Source organism: Cricetulus griseus, chromosome 5 (assembly GCF_003668045.3).
Source record: "Cricetulus griseus strain 17A/GY chromosome 5, alternate assembly CriGri-PICRH-1.0, whole genome shotgun sequence".
Classification (NCBI taxonomy): domain Eukaryota; kingdom Metazoa; phylum Chordata; class Mammalia; order Rodentia; family Cricetidae; genus Cricetulus; species Cricetulus griseus.
This window is the reverse complement of record NC_048598.1, coordinates 192,247,301-192,273,493: the sequence shown is the minus strand read 5'-3', so window position 1 is coordinate 192,273,493 and position 26,193 is coordinate 192,247,301. Positions and strand designations below refer to the sequence as shown.

The 26,193-nt window shown below is 39.2% G+C and overlaps 1 protein-coding gene across 2 annotated transcripts in view; it reads left to right on the top strand.

Annotated features, from left to right (window-relative positions):
• Sp4 (Sp4 transcription factor) overlaps positions 1–17,438 on the top strand; it is a 66,717-nt gene extending 49,279 nt beyond the window's left edge. For both annotated transcript variants that reach the window (XM_027416422.2, XM_027416421.2), the window contains exon 6: positions 10,705–17,438. In XM_027416422.2, the coding sequence (XP_027272223.1) occupies positions 10,705–10,952 (248 nt within the window). In that variant the 3' untranslated portion in view covers positions 10,953–17,438. The remainder of the gene's footprint in view (positions 1–10,704) is intronic.
• The last annotated feature ends 8,755 nt before the right edge of the window (positions 17,439–26,193 follow it).

Sequence of the window (26,193 nt, the reverse complement as noted above, 5' to 3'; positions counted from 1 at the left end):
TGTCAGTTCAGCTCTGTATTAGACCAATCAGGTGTTTTAGGCAGGCAAAGTAACACAGCTTCACAGAGATAAAAACAAATGCAACATAAAACAATGCAAAACACCTTTGTGTCATTAAGCAAATATTCCATAGCATAAAGAAATCTAACACATCTTAAACTAATATTCCACAACAGACCAGCCTTCTCCAATGTTAGTAGATTTAATCCTTGCTGATTTTGTAGCACCATGCAGCCAGCAACTCTGTTTGGCCCTGGAGGGTGGTGAGGATGGTCTGAATGCCCGTTGGAGGTCCTGGATGAACTGAGAGGAAAGTTGATAGTGCACAGTCAGGTAGTAGTTAGTCCTGGTGTTCCAGTGGTGATGCCCACCAGCTAAACCCAGGACTGCAAGAAGAGATAGGATCTGAATGAATCATTTTGTCATGTCATGCCTCTATAAACTCCATGATAGGAACTAGCAGATGTTCTTCTCTGGGTACCACCTCTAGTTTTGGGAAAAGAAACACCGGGGCATAAATCTCTGACCCCCCAGCAGCTAGGGAGTGGTAAATATGGTCCCTACAGTGATCATATTGGTGCCTTTGAGTAGTCTCCCTTTTGTCTTTACAAACCCAGGAGGTGTCAGGAATAATACAACAAATATGTGCTTAACATTCTCTCACAATTATATTTTTTGTTATTTTTAGTCAATCAACTTACTAAGGAAGTCAGTATCAAAGACAACAGCCACCCATCCGTCTGTGATTTGGTATCATACTTGTAGTATATTTTTAATACTCTTACATACTATTTGTGGGTCTACATAGAAAGTATTGTTTTATACAGATTGTAAAATATTATATAATGATATCATCCTACATACTTTATTTTCATGTTTACTCAAGTCCACATATGTTTATTTGCATGTATTTGTATTTTATGAGGTATGTAGTTTTCTGTTACATGATTAGCACATTGCACTAAATCTTTTCCCACACTGTTTGTTATTAGTAGGTTATTTGCTGACAGTATTGGACTGCATAAGAGGCAAGAGTATTAGATCATAGAGCATGTGTGTTTGGTAATAGTGTCTCTGAAATGGCTACTTAACATTTCTGCTTGATTAGTGGTGATTAGAAGTTCATGCTCTTGTATTCTCACTGCTGTAGTGCTAGGCTTCACAAGTTTGTATCTGTCTAAAATACGTAATTGTGCCTTAGTTTCTGGGTCCCCTGTTACAAAGCCTTTTTCTATTTATCAATTTCTATACCAGTACCACTCAGTTTTAATTACTGTACGCTGCATTAAATTTGACATCTGTTGAATCTTTTGTATAGAATGTGCCTGGCTCTTACTGAGTGAACTTTGAATTAGATATTAACCTACCCAAGCTGAAGTTGTATGTTGAAGACAAGGGAGGTCCTAGAACTAGCCTCTCTTACGAGCTGCTGTTTATATGTATTTGAATGTTTCACTTCATTTGATGCTAAGGCAATACTATGAGATAGAAATAAGCTCCTCCCTTCTCCTTCCTCCTCTCTCCCCCTCCCTCTCCTTTTTAATATCTAAATCGTAATCGTCTGCTATCCTACTAACTCAGAATCAGATGTACTTTATGTTTAGTGATACAAATGTTTTCAATACATACTGTCCTACATAGAATTATTCAATTAAATCATATTAAGGGGGCTGGGGAGATGGCTTATCATTAAGAGTTTGTGTTAGTCTTATAGAGGATCCTAGTTTGGTTCCCAGCATCAGTATAGGGCAGTTCACAAGCTTCTTTAACTCCAGCTCTAGGGAATCCAAATTCATCATCTGGCTTCCACAGGTACTAGCATTCATGTACATGTACTCCTCCATACACAGACTTGCATTCACATGCTTTTTGAAAAATCTTCTTTTAATGATGAGAAATGTTTTTTAAAAAAATAAGTAAAACATATTAGGGAGATTGTGGTTTAGTGGTAGAATGCTTGCTTATTTTGCAGGGGGTCCTAGTCCTAACACTGCAGTGAAACAAGGCAAAACCAGCAGAATAGAGCTGGGCGGTGGTGGTCATGCCTTTAATCCCAGGCAGAGGCAGATGGATTTCTGTGAGTTCAAGACCAGTGGTCTACAAGAGCTAGTTTCAGGGCAGCGAGGGCTATACAGAAAAACCCTGTCTTCAAAAACCAAAAATGAGAACAAACAAAAGAGTTGAAAATAGTCAAGCCAAGTGCTTGTTAAGTTTGTTGAAAACAATGTCAAACAAAAATATCGTTTGAAGTAAGTATTGATTAAAAGTTGAATATGTTTCAGTTGAAAGCCTTGATCATTCATGGAAAGAATCATTCTGTTCAATAGTTAGCTACCACTCTCAATAGAAACACATTGATTGACTGTGAGTAGGTAAATAAGTTATTTTTATTCCCTTTTGAAAGTGGTAAGGATCAATTTGCCTTGCTAAAATAATGTAAAGCTTGTAATGATCCATACACAGTGTTTAAAAATCAATAGTGCACACAACTTGTGAAGGAGGCTCTTCCTGACCTACTGTCCTGGTCCCAAGAGAAAATAACTACACCATGTTTTTAGTTTTTTTTCTTCCAGTGATATTACCACAGATTCTGTGGGTAATATCTCTTTAGATATACATCCTGAAATATTTTGCCTGAGTTCATGACAGTCAAGTAAATTTGATGAATAATACTTTGCCTCGTAGCTCATTCCTTTAGTAGCAGGAAGGCAAGGGAAGGTGGATCTCTGTGAGTCAAGTCAGCCTGATTTACATAGCAAGTTCCAGACCAACCAGGCATACATAGGGAGACCCCACCTCAAAAGAAAGACAAACAAATGAAAATGGTATGAATAGACCTTAATTTTTTTAATAGACCTTAATTTTATCATTGGTTCTAGACCAATGATAAAGGTTTCTGCACAAAATTGACTCTCTTTTAGAATACATCCTCTTATTGATAATCTCTATTTTAGTTTTTAGATACAGTGCAATTGTTATTTTGTTAATGACCTTTTTTTTTGGATGGTGTAGATTTAAGCCCCTCCCCCTTTTCCCAATACTGTTAATCTAATGTTGTTTCAGTAGAAGGCAGTCAGGTGTGGTCATGCTGCCATCTTAAACAATAAGGAATTACATTTACCTTTCCTGCTGATTGGAAAATGGTACAGGAGTAGAATCAAGTGTTTATTGCCCATAATAAGGATATAGATATACATATATTGTAAGTCCATATAATGGCATAGCTCATTTCGGTGAATTTTTTGCTGATTTTTTAAAATATATCGTTGGTCAATGATATTGTGCCAAGAAGTAGTCAATCCAGGTATGATTTCTGATAAATAATGTCATAGGGAGGTTTCTTCTTCAACCATGTCTATTATTTTTCACCAGCTAAGAAAAACCCAGCAGTGCTCCTAAAATTCTATCTACAGTAGACTTCAGTTTCACAATATGTACAACTTAGTCTTTTATCCCATATAAAGTTGTAAGTATAAGCTTAAGTGAAAAGGAAACCTGGTAATTGAAATGCCTATGCTTTTCATGTATAAAATAAAAAGTATTAACTGGTGAAATAGACAAGATCAGAAACTCTATAGATACATTAAAATTTTCTCCCAGAATTATTATATAGCCGCTTGCTGCTTCGGTTAATTGTAAAATGGTCAGAAGTATTTCCTGTGACTTGACCAGCAGCCAAAATGAATCTGTGTATCTTCAGCCTCTTGGTACCAGGGGTTACATTTTTAAACTGGGTAGTTTGCTTGTTTTCTTATCTAAATGATGAGGGGAACAAAAGCAGACAGTTGAAGAGAGAGCTCAAACCTAAGTAAGTACCGAGTGCCGGTAAGTTTCACATTGTTCTGCCTGCTTTGTGTCTCAGGGTTGTCCTGTGGGTCACTGCTTAGAGGTACAAGCAACAAAATATGAGAGAAATTCCATGTATGTAGCCAGAGAAGTCAGAAAAGGGGCCAGTGGGCTCCCAAACAAGGCCCATCAACAATCCATTGCAGTAATGGCAACTAGGCACCAAAAAGTTTTTACATGCTCATATCTCTAGCCAGAGGATTCAGAAAATGGGGGCTATTTACCATACTGTGTGAGTGGAATCTCCATTACTTTGTCTCTTGTTGCTCAAACTGTGGCCCTAGGTGGATGCTATAAGAGGCCACAGAAACTTGGCTTTTTTTTTCTTTTCTTTCTTTCTTTTTTTTTTTGTTTTTTTTTGTTTTTTTTTTTTTGTTTTTTGAGACAGGGTTTCTCTGAGTAGCTTTGGAGCCTATCCTGGCACTCTCTCTGGAGACCAGGCTAGCCTCAAACTCACAGAGATCCGCCTGCCTCTGCCTCCCGAGTGCTGGGATTAAAGGCGTGCACCACCAACGCCTGGCTGAAACTTGGCTTTCTAGTTGATGCAATCAGAAAAAGATGTACTTGTGTGTTGCGGAGGTTCTTCCCCACCAGCCTGCCACCCTTGAACCCCAAATAAGCACACAGATAATATATTAGTTATAAAACTGTTGGCCGATGACTAGGGCTTCTTATTGGCTAGCTCTGTATTAACTATTAACCCATTTCTATAAATCTATGTATTTTCACGTGGTCTTATTTTACCAGAGAAGGGCCCAGACCTGCTATTCCTCTGTGATCTACATGATAACTCCTGTCTGCCTACACTTCCCAGAATTCTCCTCATCTGGTAGCCCCACCTATCCTTACTGCCTGGCCACTAGCCAAACAGAGTTTTATTCATCAACCAATAAGAGAAACATATATAAGAAGGACATCCCCCATCGCTTGTGCTGTGGAAAACATGGAGGAAATATGGGGCTCGGGGGCGATCAAAGCTGATCACTAATTCCTTGTGTAGAGCAGAAAAAAAATGCCGGCTTAGTCCTGAGCTGTGCTTACACAAGGTCAACAGAATGACACAAAACCTTATAAACCACCACCTAATTCTTGCATGTGCACATTCTCCCTATCTTTCTCTTTTGGGTGACTCAGAGAGACAGAGTACAGGTATGTATATCCATGCACACACATGCAGAAACCATGTTAGTATTTTGAGACAGCCTCTGTCACAGAACCAGCTAGTCTGTGATTAGGATGGTTAGCTAACCAGCAAGCTCCCAGGATTCACCTGTCAGTTCATTCCACAGTGCTGGGGTTATAGCTTACACACACAGCCATACTAATTTTTTTTTCTATATTTAGAATTCAAACTCAGGTCTTCTTGCTTATCTAGAAAGTGCCCTTGCCCACTGAGGCATCTCCCTAGCCCTTGAACTATGCCTTCAAAGGGGAATTAATATTAAAATTTGGAAATTCAAAAAAGGAGGATGAGACTGAATCTGAATGGTCATAAATGGAGTTATTATCTTCTGATACGGAAACTTTTTGTAGAAGATTTTAAAGGGTTTATAATCTCACAGCATAAGATCTAAACTGTACAGAGTACAAAAGGATGCTAAGATAATCCAGATTTAAGAATTTATCAGACATCAAAGCAGCCATTAAAACCATGGTCCACGGACTGACTAAAAGTAAACACAATTGAAAGGAATGGAAAAGCAGACGCTTATAATTAGAGAAATTAAAACTATAGGACATAACTCAGTGGGAAAGTATAGTATTCAAAGTAAGAAGTGACTAAATGTTCAATAGCCAAATGTCGACTATAACAGGAGTACAGTTTAGTTGAAGACAGAGCAGTAAAAATTGTGATTTCTGAATGGCAAAAGGGAAAGATTAAGACAGCAAGAGAGTTAAATGGACCTCAGTGATGGGCAGAAATAAAGGATCTAAAGTTCATGTCATTGAAAAGAAGGGAAGAGGTTGATATAGGAAAAAATGTACACTGGCCAAGGTTTCCCAATTAGGTATTAATTAGAGATTGAAAAGTTAGCCAAACTCTAGATAGGTGCTAAAAGGAAAACATGCCTAGACATGTCGTGTGATCAGTCTGCTGCAGACCAGAGATGGTGAGAATGGTGAAGGGCAATAAAAGAAAATGATCCATTTATGTGTGGAGGAAATGAAAATGTAAGTGATAGTAGGCTCCCTAAAAAATATTGGGGCCAAGGAACAAGGGAGGATGTCCTCGACAGCAAAAGCAAACTGGGACCATGTAGCCACCTATGGGGGCATAGTCCTAGAATCCAGGAACTTAAGAAGCTAAGGAGGAAGAGTCTGCATGGGAATGTAGCCTGGGCTACATCATAAATCCCAGGCCAACCCAGCCTACAAGTTAAGAATTCTTTTTTAGAATTGTGTTTTGTAGCCAGATGGTGGTGGTGCACACCTTTAATCCCGGCACTCAGGAGGTAGAAGCAGGAGGACCTCTGTGATTCCGAGGTCAGCCTGGTCTACAGAGTGAGTTTAAGGACAGCCAGGGCTACACAGAGAAACACTGTCTCAAAAAACAAAAACAACAAAAAAAGTCTTTTTGTCGGTATGTTATGTGCACCTGTATATGTGCAGATGCACACTCCTGTGTGCATGCATGGCCAGAAGATGACATCAAATATTTCCTCTATCACTCTGTGCCTTCTTCCTTTGAGGCAGGGTCTCTTCCTGAACCTGTGGCTCACAGGGCAGGCTGACACCCAGCAAACCCAAGTGACCTTTCTGTCTTTACCCCCGTATAGTGTTGCAGTTACAGATGTATGCCAGACCACCTTCAACTTGTTACATGGGTGCTGGGATCTGAAGATTCAGATTCAGGTCCTAATGGCTGCACAAGTGATGTTGCCCATTAATCCTTCTCTCCAGACAGACTTTTTCCAAGATGAAATCAGATTAAGCATTTGCATCAGAAGTAGTACTTCATGATATTATTTTTATATCCAAAAGTTCTTGATGGTAAAACAACACATGTTACTAGAAAGAAACTTGCAAGATGAACAATATTAATTACCAAAAAATTAAGTTAGGGTCTGACATAATGGTACACATTTTTAGTTTCAGCTCTAGGGAAATAGAGGCAGGCAGATCTCTATGAGTTCAGTGCTTGTCTGGTCCACATAGTGAATTCCAGGCTAGCTGGAGCCATGTAATTGAGACCTTGTATATATATATGGCTACACACACACACACACACACACACACACACACACACACACACACACACACACACACACACGGTTGGCAAAGACAGAGGATTGAAAAATGAAGGCAGGAGGCTTTTTAGCCCAGGCTGGCCTTGAACTCATAATTATCAAACAGCGTATCTCTGAGTTACCCATGGGCCAAGAGAAAGTGTCAAGGAAAATTAGAAAATAGGTTCTACTGGATGTGAAGTCCCTCACACGAAATCCTCTTTTTCAGTCAGTAATCCCCAAGTTTTTTTCCCTTAAACAAGAAAATGAAGATATCCAAAATGAGAAGTTAAATAATAATGGAAATTGGAAACCAGGTCAGAAAACCTTTCAAACCCAGGCTTGTGGGCATGGGGTTTGTTTTCTGTGCTGCCAGAGGTAAAACTCAGGATTGCCCACCAGGCTTGGCACATGCTGAGCTGATTATACCCAGACCACTGAACCCCAAATCAGATTTGCTGGGAAGATAAAATGTCTAAGTCCCCCAGTCACATTGACCAAGAAAACGGTGTGAACCGCCTCTGAAGACAATGTAGAAATTAAGTGGGTCATAAATGGATAAGCTGCATGACTCTATACTAAATTTGAAAATAGCTCTAGAAAAGGCACAGGACCAGTACTTGCTCAAGGAGAAATGGATAACACTTGGAAGATAGCCCAGTAAAGGAGCACTGATACTGCACACTGGAGCCCTGAGTGCAGCCCCTTGGACCACCAAAAATACAGCTGCATGTTTATTCACTGTAGCCCTTAAGGCCAAGCTAGCCCAGCTTGAAATTCAAAACAAACAAACAAACAAAACACATATCACAAAAAAGTCCTGTTGGGTAAAGAAATTGTATTTGTTGTAAAAAACAAAACAAAACAAAACAAACAAACAAAAAAAAAAAACTTCCAAGAAAGAACATCTTGGGTCCAGATCTAAGAAGACTTCATTCTAGGCTTGGAAGTCTGAACATCTGAAAATCATTCAGGTAGTGTAATTTAGCAGATTAATAATGAAAGAAGAAAATGACAATGGCTTAAATAATAGTAAGCACTTGGCAAGATTCTCTGTACTTTCTATAAAAATTCATAAAACTGAGCTGAAGAGAACAATACAAATTTAGCCATTTAAAAGAACACAGATTTTTTTAGTTTCTTTAGGTCACAGGGACATGGGTGGCTGCTTTGAAGCCCCCTGGGCCCCCAGCCAGTTCAGCCTTGGTGTTAGGTCAGGTCCCTGCTCCCTGCTGTTGGTCACCTGGCCAGTGTTTGCTCTTGAATGGTGCCTGCCTTTCTCTCACACCTGTCCTGGGGCACCTCAAAACTCCGGTTGGCCCCTGTCACATCTTTAACCTCTCCAAATCTAGGTATAGGGAGGTCTCTTTGAGCAGCTGGTCTGATTAGCTTGGACCACCTATACAGTTGAGACTAATTTCCCTGTATCAGATTCCATCACCTACTTCTACAGCTGTGAAACCCCATTACCCTGTAGCATATATGTAACTTCTAGGGATTGGGACATGCACAGCCTTGCAGGGCCATCTTGTCTATGATAGTAGCCATTATCTTCAGGTTTGATAAGTAGATGCTTTAATCAGAAAAGATAATTACAAAGTCTGAAAGCCCAGGAAGATTTGGAATAATTAAAATAATTTTGACTATAAAATTGTATCATCTGTAGTTAAAATATAACTGTTCTTTACATCCACTGAAGTAAAGTCCACTGATGGTGTTTGTTGAAGGTAGGAAATAAGAAATTATTACCCAACATAGCAGGAAACACTCCTCTGGAAAAGGGCATTGAGCTAAAAGGAGTCATTTCCCTAGTAAAAGTATACTTGCACAGTATAATTTGAATATTTGAGATTCTAGCCAGCTCCTTTGTGGCTTGAAGTTAATTTGGTAACCAAATGGATGAGTGGAAAGCCTGGGGGAGTCCACACTAAGCATGCCACCATTGTTTTCATTTTGCCATTTGTCATGGAACTGCTGTGGGCTAGATTTAGATTCTGGACTATTCACTGGAGTGATAGACCTGCACAGTGGCTGATAATTTAAGAGCAGGGGTTAAAGTCAGAAGTGTTCGGTTTCTCTGTAGCCAGTGCCTTGAATAGATCATCTACAAATACTGTTGGAAAGTGACCGAGTTTATGAACATGGCAATTAATAAGTGTTTGCCAGACAGCCACCATATACATGCATCTCCAGCTGTGTACTTAGAAGAGGCTCCCACATCTCAGACCATCACCCTCTGGCCTGAGAATCAGACGTTGTGAAAAAATGGCAGCCTGTAGTCACCCTGTGGATGTAACATTAAAAAGCCCACATTAGGTTTTGTGCCTTCCGGGCAAGCTAGTTTCAACAAAACTCTAAAGCTAGATCTTCAGTGTTTTTCTAGCTTGAAAGTTGTAAACCGAAATCTTTTATGGTCCAGTAGTAAGTGACGTCAAGACTGTTTCTCCGCTGTATTTAATTTTCACTCTTGCAGAGTGTCAGTATTCATAATATATGGGCTCCTTTACTTTAGAGAATTGCTACCTGTATTTCAGTGCCTCTGAGAATTTTGTCCAATGCATTTATTTAGCCTATAAAAGGAAAAATTGTATATTGTAAATGTAATCTGCAAGGGCAGAATTGGGGGAGGAGGGTGGATCTGATGTACCAAAACTTGAAATTGTAGATTTTCTTTTGGTAAATCAGAGGAGGGGCAAGAAAAAAAAAAAAACAACTGACAAATAAATCTCCATATTATCTGAGTTCTGTTTCCTGCCAGGAAAACCCCGTTTCACTGCCGTTAACAGTTGTGGAAGGAAGGACTAAAGTTAGTAGCTAGTTAGCTTTTGTAAACATCAGGATAGAACCATCAACCCGGTTTCCATGTGTTTTATCCCATTACTCAAAAAGAAGAGAGACGTCTCCTTCTCCCCTCCCTGTTTTTTTTTTTTTTTGTTAACATTTGATTTTTATTCCAGTAAGTAGAAGTGGTTCTAATTAGAACTACTTATATTTTGTAGAAAACATGTTTAAGGATCAAAATATCGCCATTGTTCTTTGGAAGCTTAAAGCTGGATTTAATTTGAAGTATATGTTCCAAGCTCTCATTTTTTTTTTTACTGTAAAAATCTAGCATACTACTAAATTCTTAGCTTAAAATAGTTTCTCAGATATATCATGCCTCTCAAGTTTAAAGGCAAGACCCAGCTATCAACTCAGCTACCGCACACATGGCCTTTCCCTTTCGTGCTGTGTTTAGTTGGTAGAGACTGTCAAGAGCTCCTTTGTCAGGAATCCAACTTTTTCCCCCCAGTTCATGGCAAAAACAGGACTGTTAAGCTCAGGTATTTTATTTTCAGCCACATGGTTTTTCTCCTACCTTGTTTGCTTGATGTTTGTTTTGTTGTGGTGGTTTTAAACAGGAAGGACTAGGAGATAACAGTGGTAGACTTCCCTACCATGAACAAGGCCTTGGATCTGCTACCTACCATCATAGAAACAAGAAGAAAATATTGTGTACCTATTCAAACTAGGCATATCTCAATATATCATATCTTAGAAAAGTGGAATGTGCTTGGAAGAGAAATTACTAAAAACTAAAATTTCATTTAATTAAAATATATATAATTCCATTTACTTTTTACATTTTCAGGTGAAAAGAGATTTGAATGTCCAGAATGTTCTAAAAGGTTCATGCGGAGTGACCACCTTTCCAAGCATGTCAAAACTCACCAGAATAAGAAAGGAGGTGGGACGGCTCTCGCCATTGTTACCTCGGGAGAACTGGACTCATCTGTTACAGAGGTGCTTGGCTCTCCAAGGATTGTCACAGTTGCAGCCATTTCTCAAGATTCGAATCCAGCAACTCCCAATGTTTCGACAAACATGGAAGAATTCTGAAACGCTATTTATAACAAAGACCTCTCGTGCTGCACTTAAGTTTACACACCTTTGAAAATCTGGAAATGGGCTGGTCAAGTGGAAATCAGAGTAGGAAGTCACGTTGCATCCTTGGCATCTTTAAGTGTTCCAGGGATTTGAAATTTTAGATTTGGTTCAGCACACAGAGTGTTGAATTTTTAAAAATGGAAAAAGAAAACCAATATACTGGAAACAGAAAAGTATTTCTTCCATGCTATAAGTTGCTGTAGTTTTTTGGAAGTACATCACATAACCTTTAAACAAAGCCCTCCCTTCTTTATAACATCATGTGTCGTTAGCATGTCTAAAGAGACAGACCATACAAATTTGCAGGCTGGACCTTAATTGGACTTAATCTGTTTGGAAGTACTTGGTTAAAAAATTTAATCAGTAATAACTTACATGCACTTCTTTTTACTCTGTAGCACAGAAAACAGATTGTTATCTGACAATAGGGATAATACTGTGTTTCTTTGGCTTGGTTTTTGGAGAGATCCGTGCAAAATAGTTTTGGCCGTCTTTTCTAAAAAAATAAAAAGTTCTTCAAAAGTTGAATTAGGTTACGTTCCAAAACACCAATCTGAGATGTATCTCAGGTCTTTATCACCACTACATTGTAGTAGTGTGTATGCAGACAATCAGTGGAGCCCAATTATTTTCTCCATTTTGGAGACACAAGAGGACCTTAGAGCAAAATCTTAGGTTAAATTTTAGATTGAAACCTTAGGAAAATGCTGGGGGAAAATTCATTATAACAGAGTTCACAACAGCTTCAAGCTTCAGCTCACGAAAGGCAAGAGGAAGCAGTTTAAACAATGTTTTGAAGTTAGGGTTGGCTGTGTGCCTAACCCTGTGTTAGGTAGCAAAATTTCTTTTTAAATGTTCATACTGGAAATACTCTCATCAGATCTATGTAATCCTGTGTAATTTCATATTATGTAAATATAAGTTATGCTTACAGTGTGCTGGATTCTTTATGGTTTGACTTAGTAGCCAAAGAAAGAATTATCATACTTTTTCCAGGCCAGCAGAAAATTGTTTTTAACTACATTATAATTTTTGTTTTTCTTTACTAAAAATTGGCAAATATAATTTTTTTTAGTAACATGTTAGGTTTATGAATAACTTATATCACAGTGATATCTTTATGTTGTGTCAATAACAGAATTTTCCCTAAAGGTCTAGACAGTTTAACAAATGTATAATAGAAAAGATATTATGAAGCAAAAAATATTTTTGGAAAACCAGAATACTTTTCAGTTAAATAGCGACTGAAAATATATTTCATTGTTTGTGCAAGGGTCTTAGAGAAGAGCGTCTTCTTAGGAAAGATGGCCAAACTTTTCATATGGAAAACAATTGGATTATTCTAATAGATTAAAATTAGTAAGACACTTAGTGTTTTTTAGGACTTATTTACACAGAATCATAACTATTGAAACTGACCATTTGGAAACTGAAGTTTCTGCTTACTTCGTTTGTTACCATCATTGGTTGGAATATAAGTCTATGTTTTCTTGTGCATTCTTTATTATTTCAAGAAAAGTACTACTCATGAGAATTCTCTTCCAAAATCATGTTTCTTGTATTTTTGATGAAGGAGAAATACTGTAATGATCACTGTTTACACTATGTACACTTTAGGCCAGCCCTTTGTAGCGTTATATAAAACTGAAGGCCTTTTGTGCTTTCGGTTTGTATAAAAAAGCTTTGAGATTAAAGGAAAAAAATTTTTACACTGTGGTTATAAATTTCAAGTTTCTTAAAGCTTTTGTAGACTTGTAACAAAGTCTTTAAATTTTAGTTGAATTTTGTAAATTGTTTTGTATATTTTATTTAATGTACTCCTAACAACTGATGTATCTGGCTTTAAAACATCAGAATCAGTTTGTTGTTTTGTGTGGTACAGAGGAGCATTTGGTAGTGTTAATTTTAATTTTATTATATAGGAGCTGAAACATCAAATATATATTTTATCTATCATGCTACACAATCAGTGCTATAAATTTTTTTATGCAAAGAGACTTTCTTAATGTTTTAATCATGTTTTCTCCAAGCTGTACTTTTCGTTGTTAGCACCAAGTATGAGCACTCTGCCATCACTATTCCATGAGCCAGTTTTACGGAACCCATGTATGCTCATCAGAAGTGCAAGTTATCCTCACCAAGAATGAGGCCTATTATCAATGTATTGGACTGAATCTGGATAACCTTACAGTATATAAAATAATCAAGTCAGCGGGCACATGTCACCACTGAAATTAGAACTATCTTGACAGTCTGTTCCGCATACCATTCTGAGTCCACCTCTCTGTCGTACAGCAGTCGTAAATTTCAGTGTCCTTTATTTGACTCAGTGGGATATAGCCGTAGCAGGGCACAGATGTGCAGTTGAGTCTTGTTAATGGCATTTCACTGCTCATTCTCTTTGCCACTGTTACGAAGCTTTTCTTTGTAAAATTATCAGTGCAAAGCTCTGTATTTATCATGGTAGAACTCCAGTGTTAGAATAGTTTTCTCTTACAGTATACTTTCTTTGGTTAGGTTTGTGTATGTGTTGCTGATTACATTAGAACTTGATGTTAAGTCATTATTTATCACACTCACGAGAGCAGTAATAAAAGTGTGTAATCTAGGAGAAAAAGTTAATTTGTCAAACTTAGATAAGCATGATGTTAGGTCCTATTTTTCAATTTTATAACTGTTTTATTGCAACAATATTTGTATTTAAGTCTCCATTTTAATGCCTTGTGGTGTTTTTTTTTATGCATGTCACTAAGTTGTCATCCACATAAATTGATGTGCAGCATAGGGTATTAAATCTACATAATGATTTTAAAACAGAAATAGTTGATGGTAAAATGTAAATGTTTTGCAAAGTTCCTTATAAAAAGTTTCGTAGTAACATTTCACTTGTAAATTTTTTGTAAAAAAGAAAATGGAAAAAAAGATGAATACAGGAAAAAAAAAACTGTTTTCCCATATCCTAGAGTTTAGACAATTATTCTGCCAGCAAAGCCTCTGGGGCTGTAATTGACATTTTTACAGTGCTGATTTGTATAAAATTTGTTTTTTTGTGGATTTGGAAATAAAATCATGTACAAGTTGTTGCCTGCAGTAACAATTGCAAGTAACCTATTAAAGTCCCCTTGGGTTAAACATGCTTCATTTAATTATGTATACCATAGAGCAGCAATAAAGTGTTTAAACTACCAACCTTCTCATCACAGTGAACACTGAAAATTTAAATGCCTCTCACTAGAAAATGTATTGACAACCCTTTTTAATCCTGGTGTTAAGATCTGATCAACACTCTCCTGAAAATACCGCCAGAGAACACCAGTTTAAATTGCATGTTAATTTGTGACCATTGCTGTAGACATTTATGGAAATTAAATTTTGATTTAGAGACACTTTATTTAAATAATTTTATGCAATAAATGTTACGAAATAGTAGGATGGTCTAAGAAATGAAAAACAAAATTAAAATAATATTTAGGCTCATATCAACATGAAGAGTCAGTGTACACCACCTAAATGTGAGAAGGTCTGTGAGAAGAACAGAACTGCTTTTCCCTCTGTGAGGCTTGCACGTCTCACAAAAACCTTACCACCATAAGAATACACTACAGTATGACTTAAGATATGTTTCCAAGTCTGCAGATCCAGCCAGGCTGCTGGGGAAAACTGCAGGATGTTAGGCACAAAGGGAAGTGAACTGCCCACAAGGCTCCAACTAGTGTTTAAACATGGACTGGTTAGGCTGGTATACTATGTGTGTACATAGCTTGTACAGCACAGTCTAAGGGCATGGCTGGACTACAAATATATATACATAGCATGTGTTCTTAACCATGATCAGACCAAGGAGCAGTTAAATTTATGCTTCTCTACCAAGTAACAACTTTGTCAAAAGATTTCATGCCAAAACTAAAGGTACCCATCTTGACCAGGACTATTAACTATGCCTGTTTCTTGTTCCCCTGGGTTGTTCTCTTATTTAAGGCCAAAGCGTTATGTCAGTTCCCAAGGATAAACTTGGAGTTCTTTGGCCTGTTTGCCCATTCATCTTACCAGTGAGCACTGATTAAATTTCTTTTTATCCCTCCCAAAACTAGTATATGTTTCAGTTTCCTGAAAGATTGACATATACTTATCAGGATGTCACTGTATGAAAAGGTAATGAAACTCAAAACCTGGAACTTTCACTTTGAATACCGTAATGGTCCGGTTTCTGAACTAGGAATTCCCAACCACATGAACAAGACTGAAGCAAACAGTGGGATCAGTCACAGACTGCTGACGTGTTTGTTGTGGAACTGAAGCAATGGTTAGAGCCGGTATTGTAATAGCTGTGGTCAGGAAACTTATGTTTGATAGAGCTTATCTTATTTAAAAGTTTAGGTGCTAAGTTATAGGGGCATGGAGACTTAAGATGCCAGTGATAAATGTGGACTTCTTTGATTCTCTGGTGATTGTTGTACGTGCTGTGATGTTCATAGTATGCTGAATCAATTTATAATTGTGTTGCAGAATTTTAAAGGCATTTTCTAAGATTTTTCTGGTTGGCATAGCCTTGGGCTCTGCTTCTCTTAGTAGCAGACGACAATGAAATCGTTTATTTTTGGATACCTGAGCAAGATCTCAAATGGAAATAGTGGAAGGAGTCAAGGAAGGGTCGGGAAGGGAGCACAAAGGGCTGTTGATAATGCAGTTTGTCTGTCCATGGTGATAGCTCTTGGAAAAGAAGCCAGAGTTCAGGCTGGGCTCCTGGATTCGTCGTTATTGAGCTAGTTACTCAGTTATGGTTTCTGCATCTTGCCTTTATTTGCACAATGGTGATCGATACTGTTAGTTAAGTACACCAGGCACTTGGTAAGCAACAACATTCACAGTCTGTATCCTAGAAGAGGTTACTTTATTCATGATACTGTGCCAAAACATCCTGAACTGGATGGCTTGTGAACAGTAGAAGCAAGCCCAAGGTTCAGTGTCTGATGTGAACCAGCTCTCTGGGTTCATGTGTTCCCTTGACAACCCGCACAGTAGAAGGGATGAAGTGGTTTTCTGAGGGCCTTTTTTCTCGGGGCACTAATACCATTTCAGGAGGTCACCATTTTTAATCTCTTACCACCTCATAGAGGCCCCACCTTCTCTACTGTGTTGGGACTTGGATTTCAACCTGGGAATCTGGCATTGAACAGTTCCCAACAAGATGAATGGCGAAGTGCTTTGGCAAAGAAGCATCACGCTGCAAAGCTAACTCAAAACTGCCTGGAAAGGAAAGAAACATCAGCAGGAATTCCCCATTTCAAACATGTTTTTCTCAAGCTGAGCTAGTCTGAGGTATCTATGGTACCTCAAAATTGCATGATAGTAGTCTCCGGATTGGCTTGTCACACTGGGGACAAGACTGAAACTACTGAAGCACATCGAGATTGTGCCTCCTGGGAGGAGCCAAAGCAGGGCAAGTAAGGATGCCCAGGTTTCAAGACAGCCGAGAAAACTCATCTGCAGACAGATCAGACACGACTAAGGGACAGGAGACAAATGGGACGATGAGCCTGCACAGCTGCCTCAAGCAACAATTCATCTGTGCATCCTACCTTCCTAGGCAGTTGGCTTGTTTTAAATTGTGTTATTTATTATCTTGCTATGAAATGCAGTCTAATAAATATTTTATTTATAGTAGTATTTTGTGATGTGGAGGCTATAATAAAGTTATATTTTCTGCTGATAAAATTGTTTCTAGTTTATATAATTTTATGCTGGGATTAAATGTATGAGTTGTTCATGGCGAAATGTAAAGGCCATCATGATTTCTAAGTATTTGATCACCTAACAGGTTTGGAAACCACTACTGAGGAAAATATCATAAAAGCAAACAAGCTAACAAAAAAGAAAAATATCAAATTCAGTAATAGTGTTAGCTGGTTAGACCTTTAATTAGCATAACCATTTTATATCTTTACAGCCTTCTTTATACTAGCTTATGCTTTGTGTATGTGATTGGTGGAGTGTTATATCTTTAATGATGCTTTGTAAGAATGAAGTTTATGAGTTATTGTATTTCTTTCTGATTTCATGGATAGAAAAAAATCATTGTTGAAAAAAAACAAGTCCCAATTTGGTGGTTCTATATTAGTTTATTTAAAGAACCCGAGGTGTTTTGTTGTTGGTTGTTCTCTTTATTTTTCTTGGTTTTTCATAATGTAGACAGTGGTTCATATTAAAAGTCTATGTAAATTGGTCCAAAAATTCTGTAAGTAACTGGAAGTACTTTCCTCTTACATCCTATTTGTGAATAAGACAGATTTAAGAAAAAGTGAAAGGGAAAAAAAGCAAACCTAGCAGATTTCTTGGAGTTAATCATTTTACAGATACAGGCATTTTTCTGTATTTTTTAGGAAAAGAATTACCTTGCTGATGAAAGTGAATTTTAAATATTAAACTTATTTGAATCTGTGATCTTGGCAATTCTTGAAAGCATTAATATGAATTGAGACACACACCCCCAAAATCAATCCAAATAAAACACTTCTTTTCTGCTTACATGTTTTATGCTAATGGAATTTTGATTAGATTTTTGTGGATTTATGTCTTTTAGGACAATAGAAAACATCTTTAACTCCGGCATTCAGAATAATCCCAAAGTGTGACTTTCAGGAAACAGCTCTCCTGTGTTAATTTTCTTCTTGTAAGGTGCAATGTTGCCTTAGCCCTAAAGTCCATGCAGCTTGTTCCGGGGACCCTGCTGTGCTCTTGGCATTTATCTTACCCAATAGGTGGAGTGATGGTTGCTTTGTTGTAGTAAGGCAGAACAATTGATTTTCTCCATATTTAGATAACAAACAAACAAACAAGTTACTCTATTCCAAGTTCAGTCTATTCCCCTTAAACGATTATAAAGACAATTGTGGATTCTGTTTTTCCATATCTGTGCTCTGAATGTTTGGGGCACTCCCAAATTAATGTCAGAACTTAATCTTCAAAGTGATGGTATGTTAAGACTGGGAGTTTTACAAGTGATTGCCTCAGGGGTGCCCCTGTGAAAGGCTCCTGAGAGCTAGCTCGACCTTTTTTGCCATGTGAATGCACACAGAGAAGATACCTTCTGTGAGCCATCATGTGACACAATCTGAGAGAGCCTGCGTCTTGTGCTTCCCAGCCCTGAGAACTGAGAGATTTCTGACGTTGATAAGCTACCCGATTTGTGTTTTGTTTTTTGGTTTTTGTTTTGTTTCTTTTTTTTTATAGCAACTCAAAGACCAGGGTAACAGTCAAGATACTTAATGAGGCACAAAGCACAAAGTCCATTTAGCAAAGGAGATGTACATAGTGACAGAGGAAGGTTCCCAGAGCAACCACACTTCCTCCAATCCGGTCCTTGCTGAATCCTGGGCTGAAGTAGAGTTGGGAACTAGAAGTGTCTATTACCTCCTGGTGTGTGGAGTGTTCTCAATACTTTAATAACTAGTATGGTCTCAAATGGCTTTATGGTCTGCCTATATCCTTGCTTTTAATATTTGAACAACAACAACAACAAAAACACAGTTCACCTAACATCCATTTAACTGCTAAAATAGTTTTGTGACAAAGCCCATGCTTTTATGTAGTATTTTCCTTAAACACAAAAATCAAGAAAATACAAGCAGAAGTCATTTTCCTTCAAAATCATTAGGGCTGACTCAGAACTTCCCACAAAATTGGTATAGGATACAAATTGATCCAATCATACCTTGAACAATTTTGAAAGGTAAATCAGAGAAATGGTTAATGAATGTTACATTAACAGACAAGATCAATTTCTTCCAGATCTTTCTTTGCTATTTATTGGAAGCAGGGCATGATCAATTATTTTATATACCACTGAGAAGCCTCATCATTGATACTGCAACATGATCATTTATTCTTGTGAAAGAGCTTTGCTAGATATTTAGACATTTCTTTATGCCTTGTTCTCATACATTAAGAATACAAATGAAAGTGAGCCTTCATACCAGGAATGAAATTTCCATTTATGTTTTTGTCTGGGTGTTCAACTTTTGTTGTATTCTTTGTCTTATTTTTGAGACAGGGTCTCCATGTAGTCCAGGCTGGTCTTGAACTCCTGAGTCCTTTGCCTCAATGTCTGTCCTAAATGCTACAGACATACAGCACCACACCAGATTTGAATGGTATTTTTTTCTTTTTCCTCCCTCTTCCCCTATCCACTCTCACCCCTTTTTAAAGATTTTTGTGTAGCCCATACTGACCTCGAACTGAATATGCATGGAAGGCTGACCTAGAACTCCTGATCCTTCAAGTATTGGGCTTATAGGTGTGTGCCCTAAGCCTACTCTTGAATGATAGTTTTAAAATTGTCTTATTAGTTCTTTCATACTCCAGGTTCAGGAGATGGAGACTGATCACCCTTTGCTAAGTGTAGACTGCAATTAATGACTTTCTTCTAATACATAGAATATAGTGTACAGACAAGACACATGAGACTTAATCGTAAGAAGTCACTGTGGCCTCTTAGTTCTCTAGGAGTTGTTCTTCCAGGGAGCACAGATACCTTCATATAGACAACTCTATCCAAGGTGCTGGGTTCGAGGAAATGGTATCTCTGCACAGCAGACTACTAAGTGAGCCCAGAAGGATTGTCCATCCCAGCCCACTGTTAAGATGATTGTAGGCTAAGCCCGTGGAGACCCTGTCCAGGGATACCCAATAAAACACTCCATAAATTCTTGGTCAGTGCAATATAAGCTGTTGGGTGTTGTTCAAAGCAGCTGTTTTTGGATAGGGTGTCGGTGCCCATAAGTTACCCTCTGTAGCTAGCTTTTCTTTAGTCCACACTCCCCCTCTCAGGTACGAACTGGGGCCTCGTCAGCTGGCTCTGACTGCAGCTCCACAAAGACAGCTCTCTACAAGAGGCGAGTAATACCACAAAAGACAACTAATATCCCACTTGTCCTCAGTTTTAACTCTGTGTCATCATCTGGGCCATTCAGAGCCTTCACACACATTTGTTCACAGAATGCCCCACTGGGGTCTCCAAGAACTTCCTCTCACTGACCATATCCAAGCAAGCTCTGCTGAAGATGTGTAGATGGTAAGAATGACAAGAGATTTGCTTCCCGAGTGACCACAAATGGTAGATACCAATTTGAAAGATACTAAATTGGGGTGGGGGTGGGGGGCAATGTGTGTGCAGGATCCATGAACTACATTTTAAGTTGTGTTTATTTCCTTTCTACTCCCACCAACCTCTTTACTTCTGTTAAGACTGTCATCTTGTCTATTTGGAGACAAGCCTAGTGTTTACGAGGTGACAATGTTGGTGCTCTTTGTGTGCCATAGTGAAAGGATGCCTTAACTTTCACATTTCTCAACCATAGCAACTCCGAGTAGGCCTTGTGGGGGTGGGGGTGCTCTTTGTATGGGCAAGAAATTGCTTTGGGTAGTTGCTGAGGGATTCTATGCTGGGGGAATTTCAGGCATTGATAAGAGCATATTTGTCCTTGGAAAGCTGAAAATAGTCTAGTACCATATGATATTCTATATCCTGGAAAAATATATCACTAGCATATTAGAACTATACATATTTAAGAAAAAAAATCAAACAGCACTTAACTGGCTCAGAAAGAAAGCTTGCCATGTGCATAACCAGGGTGAATTTTAGTGGGGGGAAAGGGGAATACACACACAAAGGAAACAGAAGATTTGCCAGACCAAACCACAAAGGTGCCCTCCTTCAATCCTACTCCCCTAAACGACAAATCACATAAAATGGATTTTTGTAAACTGTTCAGCTCTAGCAAATGTAAAGATGAATGCTAATCCATCCGCAGCCTCGCCATGGCAATTCCTTCTTTACCCTTCTCCCTTCCTGGCATCTGACTTGCAATCCCTTTTCTTAATCTGGTCTCCAGTTGAGGTGTAACTGACAGAAATAGAAAGATGATGCTTAATACCACTGAGGAGAGAAGTCAGGAATAATTATACCCACACTCCTTGCAATTTTTCTCCTTTATGTTCTTTGGATGGTTTATTCTCATTCCTTCCCCGGGGATAAAAATTAAAAGTTCCTGAAGAAAAGCTGCTTCCCTGCCCTGACCTCTGTCATTTCCTTAATCTATTTTTGTAAATTACTTTAGGCCTTCCCCCTCAGGAGGCTCTGAGTCCTAAAGAGAGTTTTGCTGGTCTCAGAAGTCCTTTCCTTCTAAGTGTCTCTGAGAAGTCTTTCTATTCAGACTAGGGCAGCTTGTGCAGCCCAACTTTCTGCTGCCCACTGCATGATCTGCCAGCTTGCTCTTGGAACACCCTCACCACCACGTGGTCAGCCTCTATTAAATGTAAACCTAGTGCCAGTATCCTAATGGTTGGGGATAACTGGACCCCTTGATTTATTTACTTTTCTTCTCAGCACTGTCCCAATGAATAAGCCCCCTCCCTGTGCTTTTTCTTCATACTGATTCTTTAATTGTCATACTGTGGGTTGTTCTCTGAGCACAGCCTGTGGAGCATCCAGAGCCCAGCTTTGCCTTAAAAACCATGGCAACAGCAGAAGAATTCATTCTAGCCAATATGACATAAGAAGAAGTCTTCTTGACATCATCATCATGAAGTTTTATCTTTTCTTTTTCACTGCTGAAAATGAAGACCTTTTTTTCTTGCTGTAATATGTGTATTCTCAAAATGTGTTAAAATCTCTCTCTCTCTCTCTCTCTTTTTTTTTTTTTTGAGACAGGGTTTCTCTGTGGCTTTTGAGGCTGTTCTCAAACTAGCTCTTGTAGACCAGGCTAGTCTCGAACTCACAAAGATCCACCTGCCTCTGCCTCCCGAGTGCTGGGATTAAAGGCGTGCGCCACCACTGCCCGGTAAAAATCTCTTATTGGCACAGTATGAAGAGGTAATTTGGTCATAAGGGTCTGACCTCACAAATTTATTCTGCTCAAAACCGAGCATCCAGCCCTCCTGTGAGCATGTGTGGATGGACATGCTCCCTGCTCTTCTTCGGGTAGTGACTCAGCAGGAGCCTTGGCCAGGTGCTGACCTCACACTCCCGAACTTCAGTCTCTAGAGCCTTGAGCCAAATAAACTTCCATCCTTTGCCAACTGGCCAGTTTGTAGTATTCTGTGATAGTGGCAGCAAAGAGACTCAAAGACTTCCCCACATATTTGCCACTTAGCAATTGTTATACCTTAACTGCTGAGTCACTGAGGACCACTGAAAATAACACATCCTCATCTCCCAGTCATCGTCGTAGGCTGCCAATAAATCCTGAAGGTTCAGAGGTCTCTGAGGACTAGAGGCATTTTGACCATGTGTCACCATTGGTTGAGTTTTCTGTTAGCAGCAGCAGAAAGCAAATCTTCCTGTCTGACAGGAAGTAGACACAATATTAGAGTATTTTCCTCCTCTTCCTCCTCCTCTTCCTCCTCCTCCTCCTCTTCCTCTTCCTCCTCCTCCTCCTCCTTCTTCTTCTTCTATTTGACCTTTGCTCTTCTCTGAGCCCTCTGCATCTCTCCAGAGTTCCAGAATGATTCTATTCTTTTAAAATACTCTATACACCTTGGAAACAAGTCAAGTCATTTGTCATCAGAGAACAATTGTTTCCTGGTTGGAGACATGTTAGGTATTAGCATACAGTAAGATGCTCTCTATTTCATTTTAACATTGATCTTCAAACCCACTCTACTCCAGCTACTGGCCCCACTCACTTTTATTTTTATTTTTATTTTTAGTTTTCTTTTTCATGCAATATGTGTTGATCATGTTTCCCCTCCCCCAACTCCTTCCAGTTCCTCCTCCCCTCCCTACCCAACTCAATGCTCTTGCCTGCTTGAGTTGTTGCATGTGAACCCTGTGTCCATTTCCCCTCCTCAGTGCTGAGATCTTGTCTGATTTAAACCTGTGCAGGTTTTGTGTTGCTGCCACAGTCTCTGTGAGTTCATGTGCATCAATCCTGTTGTGTCTGGATGACATGGTTTCCTTGGAGTTATCCAACTCCTCTGCCTCTTTATAGGTTTTCCACTTCTTCTTCTCATAGATCTCTGAGCCTTGAGGTTTGATGAAAACATTCCTTTTAGGTCTGAGTGCTCCAAAGTCTCTCATTCTCTGCACAGCAACCCCACTCATCTTATATTTCCTCGTTTCTGTTGCAATAACTGTGAATCTGTAAATGACTGCTCCACTATCTCACTTCCAGCCATGCACCCCCTCACCACCACATTGTGTTTCCATAGACCCTTCCCTCAACTTCTCGGACTTCATATATTTTTGATGCTGTTTGGCTGAACAATGCAAAAGTCCACTGAACTTTGTATCAGCAAACTCCCTGTGGTTTTAATAAGAATGGTCCCCATAGGCTCTTATATTTGAATGCTTAGTCACCAGGCAATGGCACTGCTTGAGAAGGATTAGGAGGTGTGGCCTTGTTGGAGTAAGTGTAGCCTTGATGGAGGAAGTGTGTCACTGAGGGAGGGCTTTGAGAGTTCAAAAGCCCTCTCAAATCCCAGTGTCTCTCTCTTCCTGCTGTCCATGGATCTGGATGTAGAACTCTCAGCTGATTTTTTGATACCATGTCTATCTGTGTGCTACTATGCTCTCTGCCATGATAATGGATTAAACTTCTGAAACTGTAAGCAAGCCCCTATTAAACTCTTTCTTTTATAACAGTTGCTATGGTCATGGTATTTCTTCACAGAAATAGAACACTGACTAAGACACTCCCCTGCTAGTGACTGGTGCAAGAAACTGCTTAGGACTTCAAAACAACCCTGAGCTTCCAGAGTGCCATTATAGGAGCTTTGTAGGAAGCAATGGAGGTATATCTGGTTGATCATTTTGAAGACAACAACCTGTGTGGTTATCCATATCATATTAAACATGTAATAATTGTGTCAAGATGTTTCCAATTAACATGCTGGCTACAAGGAGAAGACATTTTGTTCTTTTTTTTCAAATTCATTTTTATGTGTTTCAGTGTTGTGCCAGCATGTATTTGTATACCACATGTGCGCCTTGTGCCCACAGAGGTCAGAGGAGTGTGTTGGATCCCTTGGAACTGGAGTTATAGATGTGGGCTGTAAAGCATGAAGTTAAGTTGTCTCAGTGAGTGAGTCTCAACGGTGCAACTTCATAATGATTCTAAATATACTTGTTATAGTTTTCTAGAGAAAAGAATGTTTGTGTGTGTATACACAGACAGGAAGCAGACATTTGTGATTTCCTTCACTTTTCTACCAGCTAATATAACACTGAGATAATGTAACACGAAAAATAAACTCAGAGACTGGTATTAGGGTTCTAGCTTCAAGTTGAAGATGAGAGAAGCAAAGCAGCCAAGCCAGTAGATCTTACACCTACCCAGCTTAAATGTCAATCTTTCCTCTGAATTCCTGTTTCCTCCTCTTTATAGTCAATTCTGCACCCAGCCATATCCTCCTGTCCCCACTTACCTAGTGCTGGGATTAAAGAAGTGTGATCCTAAGAGCTGGGATCAAACGCATGAGCTCTGTTTCTCTTCACTCTAGTGCAGGCCAGAGTGGCCTTGAATTTGGAGAGATTTATCTGCCTGACTTCTGAGTCCTGGGATTAAAAGTGTGTGCCACCACTGCCTGACCTCTATAGCTTGTGGCTGGCTTTGCATCCTGAACCCTCAGAGAAGCTTTATTAAATCATAAATAATGTGTCACCACAAGTTAATACCAACAGTTCAGTTTCTTTCTTTAAATGTATTTTATCATATAAAAGTTATGGGATATTAAAAGACTTACTATCTGCTCTAGTTTGCTTCCTATGGCTGTGATAAACACCATGGCCAAAAGCAACCTGAGGAGAAAAGGGTTTCTTACAGTCCATTATAAAGAGAAGTCAGGGCAGGAAATCAAGGAAGCAGAGGCCAGAGAGGAACACTGCATTCTTGTTTATCCCTCTCAGGAACATCTGCCCAAGGTGGCACCACCCACAGTGAACTGCCTCATCCTCCATCAATCATTAACCAAGAAAATGCCCATATAGACTGGACAATAGGCTAACCGTTGGAGTCAATTCCTCCGTTGATGTTCCCTCTTCCCAGCTTGTGTCAAGTTCACCAAAAGCGAACCAGCACTGCATTCCTCAAAGGCCTTGGGAAGAACAGTACAGTTAGGTTTCATGGGCAATTGTCGCACCATGTTAAGTGGATTCAAGATCTTGTCATTGTTGTCTTCATCTGGAAATTAATCATGACATAAAGAGATGTGTTGAAGTCAAGTTGACGAGTATGACTTTTGGTGGTGATGATCAGTCTTTATTGCCAACTCAATGGGATCTAGAACCACATGAAAAGAGATGTACTTCTACATGGGTCTGCAAGGGCATTTCTAGAAAGTGCTGACTGAAGAGGGGAAGACTCCCCCCCCCCCGTGGCTTTCTGGAGGCCCAGACTTAAGAGGTCTGAGCAGTGCTGTGTGTCTGCCTTTGTTAATTGCCAGTGTAAGAAGTCATCATTGTCCATTTTCATGGCTAGGTGTGTTTAGAGATCATTAATGAGTCACAGATAAGCAGGTCTTCCCTAGCTAACAGTTAACACTTGCTTGCCCAGGGAACTTGTTAGTTTATTTTAGGGCTGAGAAGTTACAGGCAGAATCAGGCAAGAGAGGGTGCTCTTGAGTCCCAGAGGATGGGAAGATTGTAATTCTCTGGTATACTAGCCTACAGGGAAGGAAGTAGGGAGAAGGCAGAAATTGTTCTTGTGCAGGGATAATAAACATCACCTGATAGAGCTGGCTCATGGTACCTCTGAGGTACGCTGCTCTTCTTCTAGGCTGATTCTGGACTTGTAAAGGTTGTGAATGAACTCCTGGCTTCCACTACTCCAAGTCTCTGGTACCCTCATTATAAAGTGAGGATCATTGTTTCTCATGTGTGTTTGTCTTATTGCAGCTGCTGCCACTGTCCTTTTGCAGACACCAGAGCCTAACTTCTGTGGCTTTCCTCCATGGACTGAAGACAAGCACCTCTCCAAGAACCCTCCAGGCTTCTAGACTGCTGAGGTGTCAACCTTGTGGACTGGGCAGCTACCAGGTAAACTTTCTAGTACAGAGTTGTTGGATACCCAGCCTGGATTGCGTAAGTCAATCTATTAAGTCCTCTTGTAAATATATTTTCATTCAACTGGGTCAGATCCTCTGTAGAACCCTAAAGATGGCACAAGAAAGCTTTCAATGCTATTTATTCTTTCCTTTC